At 50.2% G+C, this 20644-nt stretch overlaps 1 protein-coding gene and 1 long non-coding RNA gene across 12 annotated transcripts in view; one reads left to right on the plus strand and one right to left on the minus strand.

Annotated features, from left to right (window-relative positions):
- Positions 1-2475: 2475 nt before the first annotated feature.
- The window catches only part of SHANK3 (SH3 and multiple ankyrin repeat domains 3), a 494453-nt gene continuing 476284 nt past the window's right edge, over positions 2476-20644 (minus strand). For 7 of the 11 annotated variants that reach the window (XM_079992132.1, XM_079992131.1, XM_079992134.1 and 4 more), the window contains one exon: positions 2476-12041. In XM_079992132.1, coding sequence (XP_079848258.1) covers positions 11498-12041 — 544 coding nt within the window. In that variant the 3' untranslated portion in view covers positions 2476-11497. The remainder of the gene's footprint in view (positions 12042-20644) is intronic. The other 4 variants (XM_079992135.1, XM_079992136.1, XR_013842778.1 and 1 more) reach the window with 4 other exon arrangements.
- LOC307225429 lies at positions 17099-19325 on the plus strand. Its single transcript, XR_013843002.1, has 2 exons — positions 17099-18697; positions 19050-19325. It is a non-coding gene; the product is annotated as an uncharacterized lncRNA (long non-coding RNA).

The raw sequence follows: 20644 nt of genomic DNA on the forward strand, positions 1-20644 counted from the left end.
CTTGTGCTTGGATCCTGCTTGTGGTTCTCCATGACAAGCATCTGGCTGGATCCTGGACCAGCTGGGCCATTGGTCAGATCCAGCAGCCTCTTCTTATGTCATCCTCCTCCTCCTCCTCCTCATAATTTATTATTTATACCCCGCCCATCTGGCTGGGCTTCCCCAGCCACTCTGGGCAGCTTCCAACAAAAGATTAAAATACAGTAATGCATCAAACATTAAAAGCTTCCCTAAACAGGGCTGCCTTCAGATGTCTTCTAAAGGTCTGGTAGTTGTTTTTCTCTTTGACATCTGGTGGGTGGTCGTTCCACAGGGCGGGTGCCACCACCGAGAAGGCCCTCTGCCTGGTTCCCTGTAACTTGGCTTCTTGCAATGAGGGAACCGCCAGAAGGCCCTCGGAGCTGGACCTCAGTGTCCGGGCAGAACGATGGGGGTGGAGACGCTCCTTCAGGTATACTGGACTGAGGGCATTTAGGGCTTTCAAGGTCAGCACCAACAATGATGGGGGTGGAGATGCTGTTCAGGGGTACTCTCATTTTGACTCAAGAAAATCACAATTTTATAGTTCACATCAGGGGAAATAAATACAGTAAATGAACAAAAGGACAAGGATTCACAAAATGTTTTGGGGTATATGTACCCGTGTACCCCCAGAAAAAAGCGCTGGTTTATAACTTGATTCTAGCAAGGCTCCGGCCTCAGGCCATCTCTGCACAGACCTTCCTCTGCATATTTTGAATTTATAGTACCTATCAGTGGCCACATCATATGGCCATGCTGCCCGTGGCTGATGGAACGTGGTTCAAAACAGAAAGCCCCAGCTTGGGGAAGACAGCCTTCTCTGAAAACCCTGCTGCTAATATGTGCAGCCCTGCTTTGCTCTCGAGTTTGACAGCGCTCTGTGTATGTGTCTGCAAGCTGCTAGTTCATATTGACCAGAGAGGTCACAATGATCTTTTTAGGTCAAAGAGGGAACTGCAGTGCTAAACTACTCACTGCTGGAAGTACCTGTTGCTACTGCCGAGTAAGGAACAGGAAGCACATCTGAAAGACCTGCACAACAGACTCTGAATCTTTTGTTTGCAGCTGGGAGGTCATGTCTGAAGCAATCCTGGCTCGTGCAGAGTTTGTCACTGGAGAGAATGCAAGATTCATCTTGGAGCCTTGCATTTCCATGAGGGTTGCTGCCCAAGCCTTCAGACCACAAACCAGCCTAACAAAATAGCAGAAGAAGCAATCGTAGAAGGGAACCCAAAGGGTCATCTAGTCCAACCCCCCCCCCAGCAATGCAGAAATTACAACTCAATAATTCCTGACAGGTGGCAATCCAACCTCTGCTTAAAATCCTCCAATGAAAGGGAGTCCAGCACCAGCTGAGGGAGTCCGGTCCACAGGCAAACAGCTCTTACCTCCCGGAAGTTCCTCCTAATGTTTGGTCAGAATCTCCTTTGTAATTTCCACCCATTGGTTCAGATCCTACCCTCCGGAGCAGCAGAAAGCCTGCTGTGTCTTCCACGGGTCGGCCCTTCAGATATTTGAAGATGGCTATCACATCACCTCTCAGCCTCTTCTCCAGGTGAAACAGACCCATCTCCCTCAACCATTCCTCATAAGGTAGCGGTTCTCAATCTGTGGGTCCCCAGATGTTGTTGGACTACAACTCCCATCATCCCTGAGCTCTGGCCTTGCTAGCTAGGGGTGATGGGAGTTGTAGTTCAACAACATCTGGGGACCCACAGGTTGAGAAAGGCTGTCATAAGGCGTTGACTCTGTATTGGATTTCTGTTTATAGTCTCTCCATTTCTGTGGAGCTCTAGGGGGCATGCATGACTCTGCCCCCCCATCCCAATTAACCCCCAAAGCTACTCTGCTTTGAGGTAGGCCAAGCTGGGAGGCAGTGGCTATCAACAAGGTCACCCAGTGGGAGCTTTATGTCCAAGTGGACATTCAAACCCTGGTCTCCTAGGTCAGTGGTGTCCCAACTTTTTTCAAAGAGGGCCAGATTTGATGAAGTGAAGGGCCGTGAGGGCCAACCAAAGTTGTTAACCATTTTTTAGGATTGAAGTTGTTGAGCTTTTTTAGGGTTGAAGTTGTTGACGGTTTTTTAGGATTTTACCCCAGGAAGGAAACTGCCACAGGGGCCAGATTAAACCAATTGGCAGGCCCCCAAAACAGACTTTGGACATGCCTGTCTTCACACTGGTCACCACAACAACCTTGTGAAGTAGGCTAGGCTGAGAGGCAGCGACTGGCCTCCAACGCCACCCAGGAAACATCATGGCTGAGTGGGGGGATTTGCACCAGGCCCTGGTAGTCCACTTGACTCTAACCACTACACCACACTGTCTCAATGTCTGCATAGATGTATTTGCAAATTTAGGATGACCCCTTCGACTGCACCTCATCCAAGGTACAAAACACGCAGGATTATATTCCTTCTCCCCTTGACGGAACAAAGAGCTAAGAAGCAGCCAATAGATTTCTTATAAATTTATTACATAATAATAATTGTCATAATAATAATCATCATAATAATAATATAAGAAACATAGATCTCTCTGTGTGGGGGGCGTATCACAAGGTCAGGGGTCAGGAGGTGTGTGAGCTCCCTCCCCACTCCCTTACTCTGCGGAAGGAGAGATCTCCTCAATAAATCCATATAAAATAAGGGGTGAATTCAAAGAGACCCTGTCAATAAAAAACAATCAAAGAAACCAAAGGGCACAGGTGGGTGGGTGGGTGGGTGGGGTGACAGACAGGGGAGGGTGAGACCGGGGGCTGCTTTGGGTGAGGGTGGGTGTGCCTCTTCTGCGGACGTGGGTGGGTTTTTCCAGGGGCGGGAAATTCAAAACCGCCCTTAAGTTTCGGGGCAGCAGCCAAAACAGCGTCTCACCTCGGACGGGTGGGGATAATGGCGAGTTGGGTGGGTGGGAGGGTTGATGGATTTTGAGTCGGGACCAGAAACCCAACACCCTGAAAATGAAATAAAAATATTCCAGAGCAAAAAAACGAAAACCCTTGTCCCTAATTTTGTACAGAAGGTAACAAAAGTCATTGAGAAGCCAATGAGAAATCACAGTTAGCTCCGTGTGCAGCTGTTGTTATCGCCTCCTGGGGCCCCCTCCCCACTGCTGCATACTGGGGAGGGGGGGTTGTGTTGGTTCTCAGGACAACCCTCACCCTCAAGATGTCCTAGTCAGGCTCTCTTTTCCTGCCTTCCCCGAAATGGCTTTTTGGAATGGAATGCTCTGGAGAGAGAGATTTGGGGTCACCTCACCCAGGAGGGCAGAATAAATTCCAGACAGATCTATCTACAAACAGAGACCAGTCAAAGGGTCCTTTTGCTTCAGCTGGGAATGAAACAGGGAGGGAACATCAAGCCACTGAGCTGTCAGGGGCCTCTGCAGATGCAAAATGGTTCCTTCTGGCAGAGCTGCCATCTTGGAGGGAGTACATGGGAAAGGAACAGCACAAAAGCGTTTCTTCCCGCTTACGTGGCACGAGACTCACAAGGGACTCATGAGGCCACGGAACAAGGAACTCGAGGCAGAGCCTGCGGCTCCATGGGACACTTTCTTCCTTTTGTCTCCCATCTCAGGCCACAACTTCCATCTCCTGTCAACCCCTCTTGCCAAGACAAAAGTGGGAAAACTCCATATTGGATGCAGCCTTGGTTTTCCAAGCCCACCTAAAAGCAGCCTGGCTCTACAAGGGAGACCTGGGAAGCAAGGGGTCTTCCAAGAACAGTTGCTGCCTCTGGCTGTTCTCCCTGGCCCTTTTCATTTGATGATGGGACCATTTGAATTTTTTAGGTCTTCCCCCATCAAAGGAGAAGAGGGCCTTGTGCCCCCGATCTTTCGCTCCTGCTGGAGGCAACGGCAGGAGAAGGACGCTGTTTCCCACCCAGGCGAGTGAAGTTCCAGCCCATAAAACTGTCTTAATAATTTAATAACAATGTTATTATTTATACCCATTTGGCTTGAAGTGGCGTTTTACCCTTTAACTATGGCCGGATCAAAAGGGACTGGTTCAGAGAGACACCCCTTTCCCCCGCAAGACACCTTTTGTGCTCACGGCCAGACAGAGCTCAGCTGACCAGAGCTTCCATTTGCTAGATGCAATGGCCCTACTTTAGGAGCTGAGTTTCAATGACTTTAACACAGAGTCAAACGATGAGCAATGTCCCATCATGAGTGGAGGGAGATGGAGCCTTTAACCTTCCCAACTGTGCAAATGAAAGAGTGAAAATGAGGAGAATGTGAAGAACTGAGGGGTTCACTCTAAACAACCTTGAAGACACGTCACCAAGTCTGAAACCATGATTCTAACCTGCTGGAGGATCGGTGCACAGCTATGCATGTTGACTCGGACCCAAGTCCCAGTGACTTCAGTAGGGCTTACTCCATGGGAAACGCGCAAAGGGGGTTTCAGCCTGAGACAGCCAAAACTCTGGGGGGCATTTATTTCAGGGGTATTAATCTTGCAAAAAGGGGAGGCCTTTTTGAAATGTTCCCATAGGATTTGGCAGGTAAAATTCGCCAAGCATTTGGACTCTACGTTGTTTGGGGTCAGTGGGAGAGCCGGGAGTTCAATTCAAGAATGTAAGGAGGGATGAAATGATTCAGTCTCCTTCAGCCCTTGCCTTCAGCGGCTCAAAACTCACCATTGTGTTTCCCTATTTGCTACCTTACGAGAGCACATTCTGGACTAGGCACCCAAGGTTGCTGGGTACCATGGAAGAGGAGAGCCCTCTTGCCCTTGGGTCCTGCTTCCTGGTCTCCCCCACAGGGAAGTTTCTGGGCCCCGTGAGAAGAGGATGCTGGACTAAGATGGGCCATTGGCCTGATCCAAAAGGCTTCTTCTGACCTTCTTAGGTGGTCTACATCGGATTCTAATGTCTTCACAATGAGGTGGACAGCAACCAGTATCAAGAAGGGGTTCAGAATCAGGTTACAATGTGGCAGGTGCAGGATTTCGGTTGGGTATCACTTTCCTTTGTGCTATGCCTGACCAGGACTTAGCCGTGGTGTCCCCATGGCCAATGGCGCAAGGCCTCAGGCTGTGCATTGAGGGGATCACGCAGTGTTCACAAACACAGTTACGGCTGCAGCTGCTTAGTGGGGAAGAAGCTGAGCAGCCTCCGCCCAAGGGGAGGCTCAGCTGGCCTTCGAGAGGAGCAGCAGGAAGCAAGAGCCCTGAGGTTCTCCAGCCCTCATGAAGAGGGGGCAGAAGCGTTGCAGGGTCAGAGGGCTTTCCTGAGGAAGGAAGCAAGAAGGCGTCCAGCTTTCCCAGTCCTGGAGTGAACTTCCTGCAGACAAGTTCCGTTCTGCAGTCTTCAAGCCTCCATCTGCGGGATGAGGCTGTGTGCAGGTAGGTGGGTGGGCAGGGTCTCCTCATGTCGTCCCAGAAGCAGCTGCAGAAGGGACAGAGACCCAGAGCCCACGGCAGCCACGGGCTGCAACAAGGCACCTGCACTCAGGCAAATAGACAACCAGAGAGACTCCAACCGGTCTCACGGGCGGCAGATACCACGAGGGAGGGAGTAGGGTGGTGGCAGTAGAATGGAAGTCAGTTTCCACCAAGTGAGGCGGCCATAGCCATCCTAGAGCAGCGGGCTGAAAATGGTTGCAGTTTCTCTGCCCACATGAGGGGTTCTAGCTGGGCTGAAGGGTGGAGATGATGGGAGGAAAATGTTGGCTTGCAGTTGGACGGCAAGCATGCGGCGGGACTGAGCAGCGCAATGGAGCAGAAGCCAGAAGGAAAGAGCCGGGAATGGGATGGTTGGTGCCCCCTTATTACCTGGAGCTGGCACTCATTTCTATAGGATTACCAGGCATGAGACCACAGGTCTACTGACTCAGGCCAATGGCCCACCTAGTCTTGGATCCTGTTCTCACAGTGACCAATCAGATGCCTGCAGGAAACCATCAAGTAGGACTCTTCCCTCCTGCAGTTTCCAGCAACTGGTACGAGACATTAGAAGGAAGCAACCAAGCTGGCTGCCTCTGAGGAAATACTGTGCACCTGGGGTGTCTTAGAGAAGCAAATGCCATCTCTGGCTTTCAAGGCAGCAGAAACAATCCCCTCACATGATCATAGCACTGAAACATTGGGAGGGACACAAAGCATCCTCTAGTCCCCCCTCTGTGATGCAGGAATGTCAACGAAAGCATTCATGACAGATGGCCAGGTTGGGCATTAAATGGGTTGGCATGTAACTCAACTGTGAAGGCAAAGGTGATGTGGGGACCAGGGTGAGTTATTGGGGTGGACGGAAGTAGGCAAGAGCAGGGTATGGTGGGAGAGGAGAGCACTTGACCTTCTGTGCTGCCATTCTCCAGATCTCTGTAGTGCTGTGATGGGAGCAGAGGACCTTCTCAGAACATGCTTGTCCTGCATCAATGTGGAAGGCAGAGAGGCACCTTCTGGTCAGGGAAGTGGTGGGTGGCCTGACGGTGAGGGGAGGGGTTTGGGGGTGGAGCAGGATCAATGAGACACTGGTAAAGCATGAAGGTGGGTTAGGACTAGGGAATGAGCAAATCTCTCAATCATGCCTTTTCTTTTTTTTCTTTTTTAAAGTAACAAAGTATGCATGAAAATTCACCAGCGTTATAGTGCAAATTTCTCCTAACAAACACATTTTTGTATACGATTCCCCCTCAAATTTTCTCATGCTATTTTATGCATAGCAAGCACGTTTTATGCATGCTTTACCCTAGAACATACATCTTGACACACATTACTTGGTTGGAGAACTACGTTGCAAAATTTGTAGAAGTGCACATTTCAAAGGATGGCTGTGCTTTGGTTGACGTCTCATTTTGGCAAGTGGGACTCAGGTAGGTCCACCTTTAAATGCAAACGGAAACCGGAGAAGGCATTGAGAGAGAGAGAATTGCTTCATGAGGTGCCACCTGCAAAACCCTCGAGTTGCAGTATATTCGCATGCTAGAGTATGCGAATGTAAAGGGCTTGGGAAGCGTAGCAAGGCATGCATGGAGAACATATCAGATGATGCAAGAGTTAGGTAGACCAAGGCAATGTATATGGGTTATTGTCATTCCACAGCTGGGTATTCGAGGACAGTTTCGCAATGAATGCCAATGCCAATGGCAAACCAATGTTAAGACGGTATGATCTGGTAGTGGCAGCACCAGAAAACAATATATGATGGTGGGATGTTGGAACACAGCGTATGTTTGTGCTTTATGGCAGCCTTCCTTATCCTTGTGCTTTCCAGATGTTTTGGACTACAACTAGCCCCACCAGTGCTGCCGTAGGATGCCAAGTTAGAGTCCAAGGCCTCTGGACAGCACCAGGTTAGGACTCTCCACAACAAAATTGTTCTAGGTTTTAGCAACGTCAGAGGTGACGCTGGCCATGCCTTGGATCAGGGCCACCTTGCAATGCCCCGTTTGTGGAACTCTCTCCTGCCTAGATTGTAAGAATGGAAGATGAGCCCTGTCAGATTAGGCAAGTAGCCCATTTAGTCCAGCATCCTGTTCTCACAGTGGCCACCAAGATGCCCCATTGGCAAGCCCGAAAGCAGGGGCAGAGTGCAAGAGTGCTCTCCCCTCCCACGGTTTCCAGCAAACGGTGTCCAGAAGCATTGCTGCCTCCAACTGCAGGAGCAGAGCAGAGCCATGATGACTACACGCCACCAATAGCCTTATCTTCCTACATGAATTACTCCAATTCTCTTCCAAACTTCTGTTTTACTCCAAACAAAGTAGGGCGTCAGTTGTCAAGATTATGGATTGACAGAGATGGCAACACTGACCTGGTGCTTTGTGGGCTGGTAGTTCTCAGGGCTGGGCGATGTGGCTTTGCATTTCATAGCTCAATGTCCTGTTGTTTGAAAAGGAGAAACTGACACCGGACTAATTCCGCAATCCTAAACACACCATGGAGTAAGCTCTAATGAACACAGTGGGATTTGCTTCTCGATACCCACACAGAAGGTGGTGCTATAAACACTTGACTATTCAGCACTAAGGTGATGGAGCATGATGTGCAAGATGGTGCTTATGCTCTGTGCTCGGATAATGCTGTGGGTAGCAGAAGGCATGATTCAGCTTATAGCAGGTGTGCAAGACAGGTTACAGTCTGGGAACAAGCCTGGAAGGATTAGATATACCAGGTCAATTCATATTCCCTTTTCTCAAATGTGCTCTTTAGAAATCAGATGTGAAAAAGTGAAATGTGTAGCTAAGGCAAACACAGACAAAAAAAAGCCCACACATAACTTTGAGAAGTGGGGTGGTGGCAGCGGGTGTGTGTGGGGGGGAACCACCACCTGTGTTAAGTCAAACTTTTCTGTGTTACGATATATTCCATTGGCAAGTTGGGTTTCATTTGGTTTAGAAAGGTTCGAAATTTTGGATGGAGCACAATTGTTCCATCTTCCTAACTTCCCACTATTGTGAAAAAGTGTGTGAGTGAGAGGGAGGAAGCGAGCTAGAGTGTGCAATTCACATTGCCCATTCAAGTGAGTCGAATGCCTTCCCTCCCATCATGGCTATGGAGGCAGTGATGGGGCAATCACTGTGCAAGGGCCACTGTGGATAGAATTGACAGCCCCCTTGAAGCTCAGAAGAGGCTCCTGTGCTTTTAAGAGCTCTATGGCACGGAAGTCCACACAGGTGCAAATACCTGTTGAGCTCCTTCCTGATGTTGAGTTGGTTCCCCCTCCCCTCACACACACAGACCTCCCCACCAGAGAAATTAGCAGTTCTACTTGGTACTGTCTTTTACTAGGCAAGTATTTAATGCCAAGTGGTAGTGCCCTGCTCTGAAAGGGCAGAGGGAGAAGCCCCCCAGGCTCTGCCCTAAGCCTTGACTACAGAGAAGAAACTTGGAACAGCAACCCCATCCTCGCCCAGCAGCAGGAGCAATTTGCAAGCGAGGATGCCCTGGGATGAGGAGACGGGCCAGCTCTCTGACAGCTTGCTCACTCCTCTACTGAAATAAACTCAGAAAAGTTCAGAGATGTGTGAGGGTTGGCGAGGATTTCTCTTCTCCTCCCCTCTAGCACCAGAAGAAGTAATGCCTTTTACAGAGGAAACTGACACGGGGGTTGGCAGTCTGCTTCCCAAAGCCCCATAGCCTCTTTGGAGGGGAACCATTCCCAACCATTCTTGCATGGACTGGGCCATTTGGCGCATGGGTTGGAAAAGAGCCACGGTGGAATGATAAAGGACAGGGAGATCAGCACCCACGGGTGGAGCAGAAGCGTCTCTGGGGGAGTGGGCTTTCTTTCGTTAAAGAGCTACCCACTCCCTCCTTCCCTCCTCCTAGGCCCCAAAGAGGGAAGGCAGTATGAAAAGTGTGTCGCCAGCGAAAAGTGTGGGGTCCCCCTCCAAGCTCAGTGTGCAGGAGGAAGGCAGCTGAGGGCAGCCTCGCCTCTAGGTGGGAGCAGAGTTGCACCTCCAGCTGTGCAGTTAGGGCCAGACAGAGTGCATAAGGACCAATAAGAGGCACCCAGTTGCGCAGGTGACAACAACCCCTCGTTTCAGCTGTGCCAGCCCCCTCATTTGCAGTCTTCACTAGCAGAGACCAGCAAGAGTGTTGGTGCCATCCTCAGATGGCCAGGGTGTTTTGATATGGGTAGAGTGACCCTCCTACCTGGCCCCAGTTCAGAGGGCTTCCCTTCTGCTGCCTCCTCCAGCACCTGGGCCTGGGTTTTTTGGGGAAGGGGCTTTGCGACCACCCACAGCCTAATCACTTTCCCAAAGGTGCGGCTCCACCTCGGACTTTTCCCGCCACCACAGCAGGGACTTCCAGGGCACTTTGAAGGAAATGCTAAAGGGTTAGGTGTATCTATCTCCCCCCAGCAAAGAACAGATTGGCAGGGGCATTTTTTTGGGTGTGTGTGGCCACTCCCCAGAACCAGCCCTGCAGCTCTGCCCAGCAAGAATGGAAGACTTGGTGTGTCCCCAAAACCAAGTGCAAAGTTGTCTTTTTTTTAAATCACCCCACCCCCACCCCACCCCCGGCAATTCTTTAAAATTCAGAGCGCCTGAAAGGAGCTTTTAAAAAGACTCTCTCTCTCTTCTTCTTCTTCTTCACATTCATTGTCAGTCACTAAAAACTCCCATAAATGTCGCAAGAAGGAGCAGCGAGGGCTCTCCTCTTCTAGCAAGATATAGCTTTAGTAAACCATAACAAAACAAGGTGGCTATAGAGATATAGATATATAGATATTTGTTCTTTTTTTTTTTTCCTTTTCAAATATATAGCTGATTAAAAAGATGCAAAAGATGAGTGACCAGGACGGAGTGGGCGAGATCCCCTGGCGTTGGCATCTCCTCGCTTGGATCACCAGCAGATCTATGGAAATGCACAGAGATTATAGAGACTCCCTTCGACGCGTCCCCACGACAACCCCCCAGAGAAAACGTGACCTCCCCCCCTCCCCCATGAACGTTGGCAAAGTAGGAGCTGCTGGGTTCCCCACTTGCCTCCCTCGGATGCCCCAAACATGCTTTCCTATCCATGCGACTTCAGTCCCCCTCTCCCCAGGGCAAAAGGAACAGAGTCCTCAAAAAGGCAGGTCCTTTTCATCTCTCTCTCTGTGTGAACGTTGCGCTCTCTCTCTCCCTCTCTCTCTCTCTCTCTGAAAGTACATCAATCTTCTTCTCTTCCTGGCAATGAGATGACCCTCTTGGGGGCAATATGTATGCATGTTGCGTGGGGGAGACAGGCCTGCTGACTCAGCCTAGGGCAAAGGTCTCCTTTCCTGCCCTTCCCAACAGGACTCCTGGTGGCCAGGGCAATGCCCCGAGAGTGCACCCTGGGCCTGTCCCAACACTGTCCCTGCTCAGAAGCTGCAGTCCAGCAAGAGCTCCAGCGCTCTGCTCGGCTTCCCAGGAATCCCCAGGGAACAGCCACTGATGATGGTCTATTGGTACCTGCAAAATGCACACCTGGCTTGGAATGGCCAGTGAAGCCACCCCAGAGCCACTAGCGAAGAGCTCTTCTGGGACACCATCTCCGCCTGCCTCAACCCAGCGAACCTAAACCGATGGGTTCCTGTCCTGCTAAATAGCCCTCTTCTGTGCCACCTGCCTGCCAGCCTAGGCCAGCATGCTCCACATGGGTGCAAAATTTCGGGAGGAGCACCCCTTCTTGCCCCCCCCCCCAGTAACAGCCCGCCCTGCAGCAACGCTCTTGGGCAAAGGTGCATCAAGAGACGTACAGCCCAGGTTTCCCCAACTTGCCCAACAAAAGGGCCGGGCATCTTCATGCAACATTCCTGCTCCCTGAGGCATCGTGGCTCTGACTGCATGGATGCCAGGGACCCCAGCCCACCCTGGGGTGTCGAGAGAGAGGGAAAGAGAGAGTCGGCGCTCACCAGTTCCCCGCCCGTCAGTGCAGTGGCCAGAGTAGAATAGAAGCCATTTGGTTCCTGTTTGCTAGTCTAGTGGTAGAAATGCCCCACCCCACCCTCTAGGGAGTCGGCCCCGGCGGAGGAGGCCAGCAGCGCCGCCCGGGACGGTCAGCTGTCCACCAGCTGCTTGAGCGCCCGCTCAATGTTCATGCGGTGCCCGACCCGCGTCACCCCCAGCTCCACAAAATCCTCCTTGGTCAGAGCCGGCAGGTGGGTGCCCTCGATCTCGTTGTCCTCAAATTTGTCCCGGTGTTCCACCAGGTTGATGCTCTCCAGCCAGTCCCCGACGTCGTACTTGTTCCACAGCTGGAGGGGCTTCTGCATGAAGGGCCGAGGCGGGTGGAGGGCGTGCAGGGGCCCCCCCGAGGAAGGCGAGGGGGACGGGGACCGGCTCCGGGCGCTGACGCTCCTCACCACAAAGCGCACCTCCTTGGGTTCGTGTGGGATGGAGAGGCTGGAAGATTTGAGAATGGTGGGCGGGGTGAGCCCGTAGGGACGCACGGAGCTCAGCTGGTCTGTCCTATCCAGTGTGGGCTTTACCGGGCTGGGGGTGCGGCGGGTCACAGGGTAGCGGCTGCCGGGACGGACGGTGTAGGTGGTGCCCGAGCTGCGCTGCGAAATGGTGCTCAATTCTCCTAGACTACTGAAAAGTCTGCAGAGAGAGAATGGGACAGACACACAGAGAGAGAGAGAGACAGAGAGAGAGAAAGCAGTGGTGAGGGAGAAGTCCTCAGACACCAGAACACACACAGACACACACACACACAAGCACACACACACAAGCACACAATCTACACAGGAGAGTAGGGTGGTTGTGGTCTGCAGAGCCCACAGCTGATGCTACCTCATGGCAGTCAGAAGCCCAGCGGCCTCAGACTCTCTTCTTGTCCCGTCAAAGAGACAGACATCTCAGGTAGTTCTCTAGAATGTGCACCTCCTATCTCTAAATCGCTGGCCTTTCCTAGGGTGGTCCAGGTAATCTCCTCCTGCTAGCCCCCAAATCTGCCCAGAGATCAAGAGGTCCTGGACATGCCCAAAGCAGGAAATCTATCATGACTAGGACACCTGCATCTCCCGTTATGTCCCACAGAGGACCTTAACAGTCTTCAAACAAAAACAACTTGGAGGTCTTGGGCCACAGGGAGGTTAGGCTGGCCTCAACCAGAGCCAGGGCTTTTTTGGCCGTGGCCCCAATCTGGTGGAATGCTCTGTCACAAGAGACTAGGGCCCTGCGGGACTTGACATCTTTCCACAGGGCCTGCAAGACAGAGCTGTTGCACCAGGCCTTTGGCCAAGGCACAGTCTGACCCCATCCTTCGGTAATCCTCACAGAACTCTAGCCTGATGGTTGCCATTAATTTGATTCTGAATTAATTTTAGAATGAATTGATTTCAGAATGCTGTGTTACTTTTATTGTTGTTATCCGCTCTGAGCCCGGCTTTGGCTGGGGAGGGCGCGATATAAATACCACTACTACTACTACTACTACTACTATTATTATTATTATTATTATTATTATTATCTCTGAGGAGCCTGACATGCAGCAGAGCTTTGCGCAGGGGGTGGATCTTCAAGGAAATGTGATTTGGGCAAGGGAGAGCACTCCTTGCTTTTCTGCTATCCACCCAAGAGTGTAATTGCTGGTTTTCTAAGAAAAAAAGTCTGTTGCTTTTTCCAAAGATTGACCCCTGTAACATTTTTAAAAAACCAAACAGGATCTAGGGGGGCTGGGAAATGACTGTCCAGTTCATTTTGTTCCTGAAAAGAATGGTAGAAAGCATTATGAAAGGCAGAATTACCAAGCATTGATAAGAGCAAGCTTTGCTGAAGCAGAACCAGAAGGCAAGTCCGGTCTCTTTAACCTTTTAGAATAGTTTGTGTCAAGGAGTGTTTAGACAAAGGTGGTTCACTGGATGTAGAAGACTTGAATTTTCAAAATGCTTTTGACAAAATGCCTTGCCAAAGACTCCTGAGTAAGCTTAGCAGCCAAGGAAAAAGAGGAGAGGTCTGCTTGTAGACCTGGAATCGGTTAAGTTGCAGGAAGCAGAGAGTTGGAATAAATGGACTGTTCTCCAAATGGAGAGAAGTAGGAAGTGGCGTCTCCCAAGGATCGGTGTTGGGACCTGCGCATTTTAACTTGTTCATAAATGATATAGGAGAAGTGAGGTGGTCAAGTTTGCTAATGACCCTGAATTGTTCAAACAAAATGGGGCTGGGACACACAAATGGGGTCTGAGCTGGTGGTGTTTGGCCAGGAATGAGAACTCAATGAACATGCTGCGAAAGAGGTGAATTCCATGCTAGGGATCTCCAGAAAAGGAACCGAAGCTAAAACTGCCAATGTCATAATGCCATTGTACAAATTTATGAAGTGTCCACACTTGGAATACTGCGCACACTTTTGGCCTCCTTAACTCAAAAAAGATATTGTGGAGTTGGAATGGAGTGACTGTCCCAAGAGGAAAAGTTGCAGCATTCAGGAATTTTTAGCTGAGGAAAATGTTAAGTGGAGGCAAGAGAGTGGTGTGTATAGTTGATGGACTATATGGAACTGGCGGAAATGACTGGCAGAATCCGAGACCAGGGAGAAGAGTCGGTGGAAGAAGACTGGAAAAAGTTTAAAGATTATCTACGGAAATATTGTAAAATTAATGAATGTTAGAAAAAAGGTGGAATGAAGCTATATGGCTTTGGCAGAAATGTTAGAAGGAACTAGGTATAGATAGATTGTTAATGCATTAAAAGGGAAAAAACTAGGCTACAATATGTTAAAATTAACTTTAAGATAGAAAATAGATGAAGATGGAAAGGACTTGCTGAAATAGTTAATTGAAGTGGAATACAAAAAGGGAGGCGTTGAGGAAGTCAATGAAACAAGTGTATGAAAGTTAAGATTTGAAAATATTGGAAGTGTTTTTAATTGTTTTTGTTTTGTTTTGTTAATTTAATGTTTTTGTTAATTTAATGTTATGTAGTGTTTTTGTTTTTGTTTCTGTCTTTGTATGTTCAATTTTTCTTTTTTCTTTTTGTAATTTCCAAAATCTTAATAAATATTATTTAAAAAGAAGAAGAAGAGAGTGGTGTGTATGATTCCACACGATGTGGAGACGCTTTTCACCATCTCATAACCCTATAACCTGGGACCATCAAATGAAGCTCAATGCTGGGAGATTCAGGACTGACTGAATGAGCCACTTATTCACTTGGCTGAACTATGGGACTCATCCCAGCAGGACTTAGTGATGGCCACCGGCTTAAGCAGCTTGAGAAGAGGACTGGGCAAATTCATGGAGGGGGGCTACCAGTGGCTACTAGGCTCCCCTGTCAATGTCAGAGACTCTCCAAAAAGAAGATCAGTAATTCAGACGAGCCATACAGCTTCAGGGTCTGTGTCTGTGCATACGTCAAGCAAAAGACCACAAGCTGCTGCTAAAGTGTCAGATGGTGAGTTGCTCTGTCTCAGTTCAAAAGGAATCCGACAAAGCAGATTCAAGTACCACTTATGATGCTGGCCCTGCCTCTTGAGTGGATGTGGGAGGGCACAGAGAGCCCACAAAAACCTCTGGGACAGGGAGTGGTGCGGCTTGGTGGAGGAATGAGGGCTGGGTTTCTGAGATTGCAAGGGGCACGCCTGCCACTCTCTGAGCGCACAGCTCCTTTACATGCTCTCATCTCGGGAGAGGACTTCTCGTCTTCAGGCTACGAATCCTCAATGCTTCATTGCCCATGCCCCCCAGGCTAACAGAAAGGCTTGGGCCGCCACCACATTCCCAAAGGTTGAACCAACACCCTGGTTGCACCAACACCTTCCATTGCTAATCTGCATTGTTGCTTGCTGAATTTTGCTGAATATGACAATGTGCCTTGAGGCTCACTCATATCTGCGTTCCCTGGATGTTTCTTTGAACAGGAAGCCACCTGCTCACCTGGTCCCTCTGCTGCTGAGAGCCCCTGCCAGACCCCAGGAAAGGGTCGGTCAAAGGGCCACTTGCCTCTAGGCCAGGCTTCCTCCCCAGTGTAGGGATCGGGGCTGAAGTGGGATGGACTTGTCTTAAGAGCTCAAGCTTGGTGGGCATTGGGGTTCGTGTGGGGTGGGGAGGGCAAATGGTGGCCACAGGCATGAAAGTGGGAACAAAGGCAAGTGTTGGTCGGGGAGCTTCGGCCAACGCTTCATCTCCTGGTGAAGGGAATGGGTGATGCTTTAAGCACCATAGAAGTACATGTGAAAAGGATCTAGGGATGTTAGTAGACCACAAGCTTCACATGAGTCAACAGTGTGATGCAGCAGTAAATTAATAATAATATTAAAAATAATAATCTAGGTTGCATCCACAGAAATATAGTGTCCAGGTCAAAAAAGTGATAGGACTGCTCTAGTCTGCCTTAGTCAGATCACACCTGGAATATTGTGTCCAATTCTGGGCACCACAATTTAAATATATTCTCAAGCTGGAATGTGTGCAGAGGAGGGCAACCAAGATGACCAAGGCTCTGGAAACTAAGCCTTATGATGAATGGTTGAGGGAGTTGAGCCTGGAAAAAGAGGAGGCCGTGGGGAGATATGAGAGCCATCTTCAAATACCTCAAGGGCTGTCCCATGGAAGATGGAGCAAGCTTGTTTCCTCCTGCTCTGGAGGGTAGGACCCAAACTCATAGCTTCAAGTTACAAGGAGGGAGATTCTGAACTCCCTTGGAAGGTGGTGGTCTCTCCTTTCTTGGAAGGTTTCAAAGCAGCAGTTGGGTGGCCATCCCTCAGAGATTCTCTAATTGGAATTACTGCATTTCAAGGGGTTGGATTAGATGACCCTTAGGGAGATTCCCCCAACTTAACCATTCTATGACTGAAGCCTAAAGCAGATGCTTTGGGATGTGTGGTGTGCATGGATGGAGATGGGTGAATGTGGAAAGCATCCCATTGGCTTCTTCATGGGGCTGCCATCTAGCAAGAGCTGGCTCTTGAGGACCCGAGAGACAGCCCTGAGCTCAGCCCTTATGAGGCTTGACCAGTGGGAACCATGTGTCGTAGCATTTTTAATCTCCCAGTTTTGCATTTCTCGATCTACCTGCTTGGCCTCTTCCAGATGGCGCTGCAGCTTCTAGCTGTTCTACTCTAAGAGCAGCCAGCAATCAAACACTCCCGGAAAAACTCTTGAAAACCTGCAAACGTTTCCCAGCAGCTGTGCCATGAAGGCAGGAAGGCCCTGTACTCTTCAGGTCAAGTGCAGGAAAGGAAGAAGAGCTGGGTCATTGGCCGGATCCAGCTGTTATGCTATTAGGTAAAGAAACCCCTGACCATTAGGTCCAGTCGCGGATGACTCTGGGGTTGCGGCACTCATCTCACTTTACTGGCCGAGGGAGCCGGCGTACAGATTCCGGGTCATGTGGCCAGCATGACTAAGCCGCTTCTGGCGAACCAGAGCAGCGCATGGAAACGCTATTTACCTTCCCGCCGGAGTGGTACCTATTTATCTACTTGCATTTTGACATGCTTTCGAACTGCTAGGTTGGCAGGAGCAGGGACTGAGCAACGGGAGCTCACCCCGTCGTGGGGATTCGAACCACCGACCTTCTGATCGGCAAGTCCTAGGCTCTGTGGTTTAACCCACAGCGCCACCCGCATCCCAAAATGCAAGTTGTATTGGCCGGGAATCAAACCCGGGCCTCCCACGTGGCAGGCGAGAATTCTACCACTGAACCACCAATAATCTTGGCAGCCACTTCAAGACAACTTATTCTGGGCTAGCCAAGGATTAAAGTGGACTGTCTGCCTTTCTGCTTGCAAACACTAACAATTATTTAAAACCCAAATCCCTTTGCATTGAAAGCACCTGTGCATTGTACTGGCACAGAAAGTCTAAGAACTCGTTGCTTTTTACGACTGCCTGCATTGGAGACTGATCCTGGCAGCCAGGAACTGTCCTTGGCATGCAGCAGTTCAGCAGAAGCCATGGGGTGTGTTCGCAGGGAGCCTTACAGCAGGGTGGTCCTTCTTTTCATGGGTGGGCTGTGTGACCAGCTCAGTGCCCAAAGAGGGATTCATTTCCTCACGCATCTCCACGCATGCCAAACAAGTGACCAGGGCAGATGGTGTGGCATCCAGCCAGCACCTGCCATGCTGTCCTCTCAGAATACAAGCTCCGCTGAGAGTCCATTTGAATTGGCTGTTGGGCAGGAGAAAGACCTGTTCGTCTATAGTTGCAGAGAGTGTCAGGATCACGACTTTCTACTCTTGGGATTGGCTTGGTTGGCAGGAGTGACCCATGGTGGGGTGGTCCACAGCACAGGCACAGCCAACCTGGGACCTTCTTGATGTTGCAAGAACATAAGAAGAGACTGCAGGATCAGGCTAAAGGCCCATGGGGTCCACCACCCTGTTTTCAAAGTGGCCACCAAGCAGGATCAGAACACAAGGACGCTCTCTCATCCTGAGTTTCCCAACAACTGCTATTCAGAAGCATTGCTGCCTCCAACTGTGGAGGTGGAACATGGCCAGCATGGCTAGCAGCCCTGGATAGTCTTCTCCTGCATGAATTTGTCTAATCCTTTTTAAAAGCCATCCAGGTTGGTGGCCTCCTGTGGACTACACTGGCCAGTTTAGCCATTGGAGGACACCATTTTCTAGACTGCATCCACAGAAGTCTAGTGTCCAGCTCAAAAGAAAGTAATAGCCCTACTCTATTCTGCCTTGGTCAGACCACACCTGGAATACTGGAATACTGCGTCCAGTTCTGGGCACCACAATTCAATGAGGTTGTTGACAAGCTGGAACTTGTGCTGTGGAGGGCAACCAAGATGGTCAAGGGCCTGGAAACCAAGCCTGATGAGGAATGGCTGAAGCAGCTGGGTATGTTTAGCCTGGAAAAGAGGAGACTGAGAGATGTCATAGCCCTCTTCAGGTAACTGAAGGGCTGTCAGATGGAAGAGATTTGTTTTCTCCTGCTCTGGAGGGTAGGACGCAAGCCAGTGGCTTCAAGTTACAAGAAGGAAGGTTCCAACAAAATATCAGGAAGAACTTTCTGACAGTAAGTGCTTTTCGACAGTGGACAGGTGTCCCTCGGGAGGTGGTGAACTCTCCTTCCTTGAAGGTTTATAAGCAGAGGTTGGATGGTCATCTGTCAGGGATGTTTTAGCTGAGATTCCTGCATTACAGGGAGTTGGGACTAGATGACCCTTGGGGTCTACGATTCTATGATTCTGGCTGTGGCACATGGTGTGGCCCATTTTTTGAGCCTGTCATACAAGAAGACTGTGAAGGCAGCTGTAGAGCAACATGGACCCAGTTTAAGGGCTTTGACCTCACTCTAAAGGTAAAGGGACCCCTGACCATTAGGTCCAGTCATGACCGACTCTGCGGTTGCGACACTCATCTCACTTTATTGGCCGAGGGAGCCGGCATACAGCTTCCAGGTCAAGTGGCCAGCAGGACTAAGCTGCTTCTAGCGAACCAGAGCAGTGCACTGAAATGCCATTTACCTTCCCGCTGGAGCAGTACCTATTTATCTACTTGCACTTTGACGTGCTTTTGAACTGCTAGGTTGGCAGGAGCAGGGACCGAGCAACGGGAGCTCACCCCGTCGCGGGGATTTGAACTGCCGACCTTCTGATCGGCAAGTCCTAGGCTCTGTGGTTTAACCCACAGCACCACCCGTGTCCCTGTAGGAATCTCTTAAATCTCCCCTGCCCACACTTTACTCAAATGATGCTGACCAAGGAGAAAACCTTGGGGAACCCTAGGTAGCGCAAGGGCCTTTTGAGAGGCTTGTGTGTTTGGATGAGGCCCTGGGTAGGCTGCAATTGCCATGGACAACTCGCTCTTTCTCTCCCTCCCCGTGTCCTGCTTTGCCACCAGTAACATGCAAACAATAGCCATCCTATTCAGAAGGCAACTGTGAGGACTCACAGCGTTGTTAAGTGGTTTGCGGCCTGTCAAGTGCTGGGAAATGATGCTCATAATAACCCCCATCTACTCTGCTGACCCCCAACCCCTGTGCTGGCCTTGCCAACTGAGAGGTGGGGCTGGCTCTTCACAGCACCGCCCCCCCTTTCGCTTCAGGAAATCGGGGCAGAGAACCGCTGGCAGAGAACTGGGCAGCCCCAGAGTCACAGGGGAGAGAAATGTGGTTTTAAGCCAGAGCTGGTGGTGGTGTCATGGTCAGAGGGCTGGGCTAGGATCTGGGAGAGACCAGAGTTCGAATCCCAACTTGGCCATGAAGCTCGCTGGGGGTGTAAATTTGGAGGACGGTCCCCTGCCTCTCAGTCACAGGGCTCTTGTGGGCATTAAGTGGTCTGTGTGTGTGTGTGTGTGTGTGTATGCTTCACCTTGAACTCCTTGGAGAAAAAGGCGGGATAGAAATGCAATAAAATAAATGGACAAAGTGGCTTTCAGGGCCAAAAAGGGTTTTGCACTTGATCTTTGCTGGCTCTTGCTGACCAAATGGAGACAAGGTGCCAGGGTGGGGGGAGTTTTCCTTGGAGCCTGAAGGTGTTAATGGTGGTTGGAGGAGAGAATCTTCTAGGTGCCTCTTTCTGAGCTGGAATGTGGAATCCGACACAGCCCGAGTGCTCTTCAGTTAAGTGAGCATCATTTTCATTCCCACTAGATCCTGAACAGATCAATATGGACTAGGGAGGTGTAATCCTCAAACCACAAACATTTAAGTGCTCTCTCTCTCTATCTCCCCCACCTTGCTTTCGCTAAACAGAATTTAATAAGAGAGCACGATCCTGACAAAATTAAGCACTTTCAAGTCCCGGCTGCTTCGATTAATGCTCCCAGTGGAATGCTTAATGCTCCCAGTGGAACACAGATTGGGGAGAGTCAAAAGTGCTTAAAAAGGTAAAGGTAAAGGACCCCTGACAGTTAAGTCCAGTCGTGAACGACTCTCGCGTTGCGGCACTCATCTCACTTTACTGGCCGAGGGAGCCAACGTTTGTCCACAGACAGTTTTTCTGGGTCATGTGGCCAGCATGACTAAGCCGCTTATGGTGAAACCAGAGCAGCACACGGAAACGCCGTTTACCTTCCCGCTGGAGCGGTACCTATTTATCTACTTGCACTTTTATGTGCTTTCGAACTGCTAGGTTGGCAGGAGCTGGGACCGAGCAAGGGGAGTTCACCCCGTCACAGGGATTTGAACCACTGACCTTCTGATCAGCAAGTCCTAGGCTCTGTGGTTTAGACCACAGCGCCACCCACATCCCTCAAAAGTGCTTAGCTGGACCTTAAACATTCCCCACAGACGCTTTGCAAGAGA

The sequence above is a fragment of the Podarcis cretensis genome, assembly GCF_951804945.1.
Source record: "Podarcis cretensis genome assembly, chromosome: 10".
Lineage (NCBI taxonomy): Eukaryota > Metazoa > Chordata > Lepidosauria > Squamata > Lacertidae > Podarcis > Podarcis cretensis.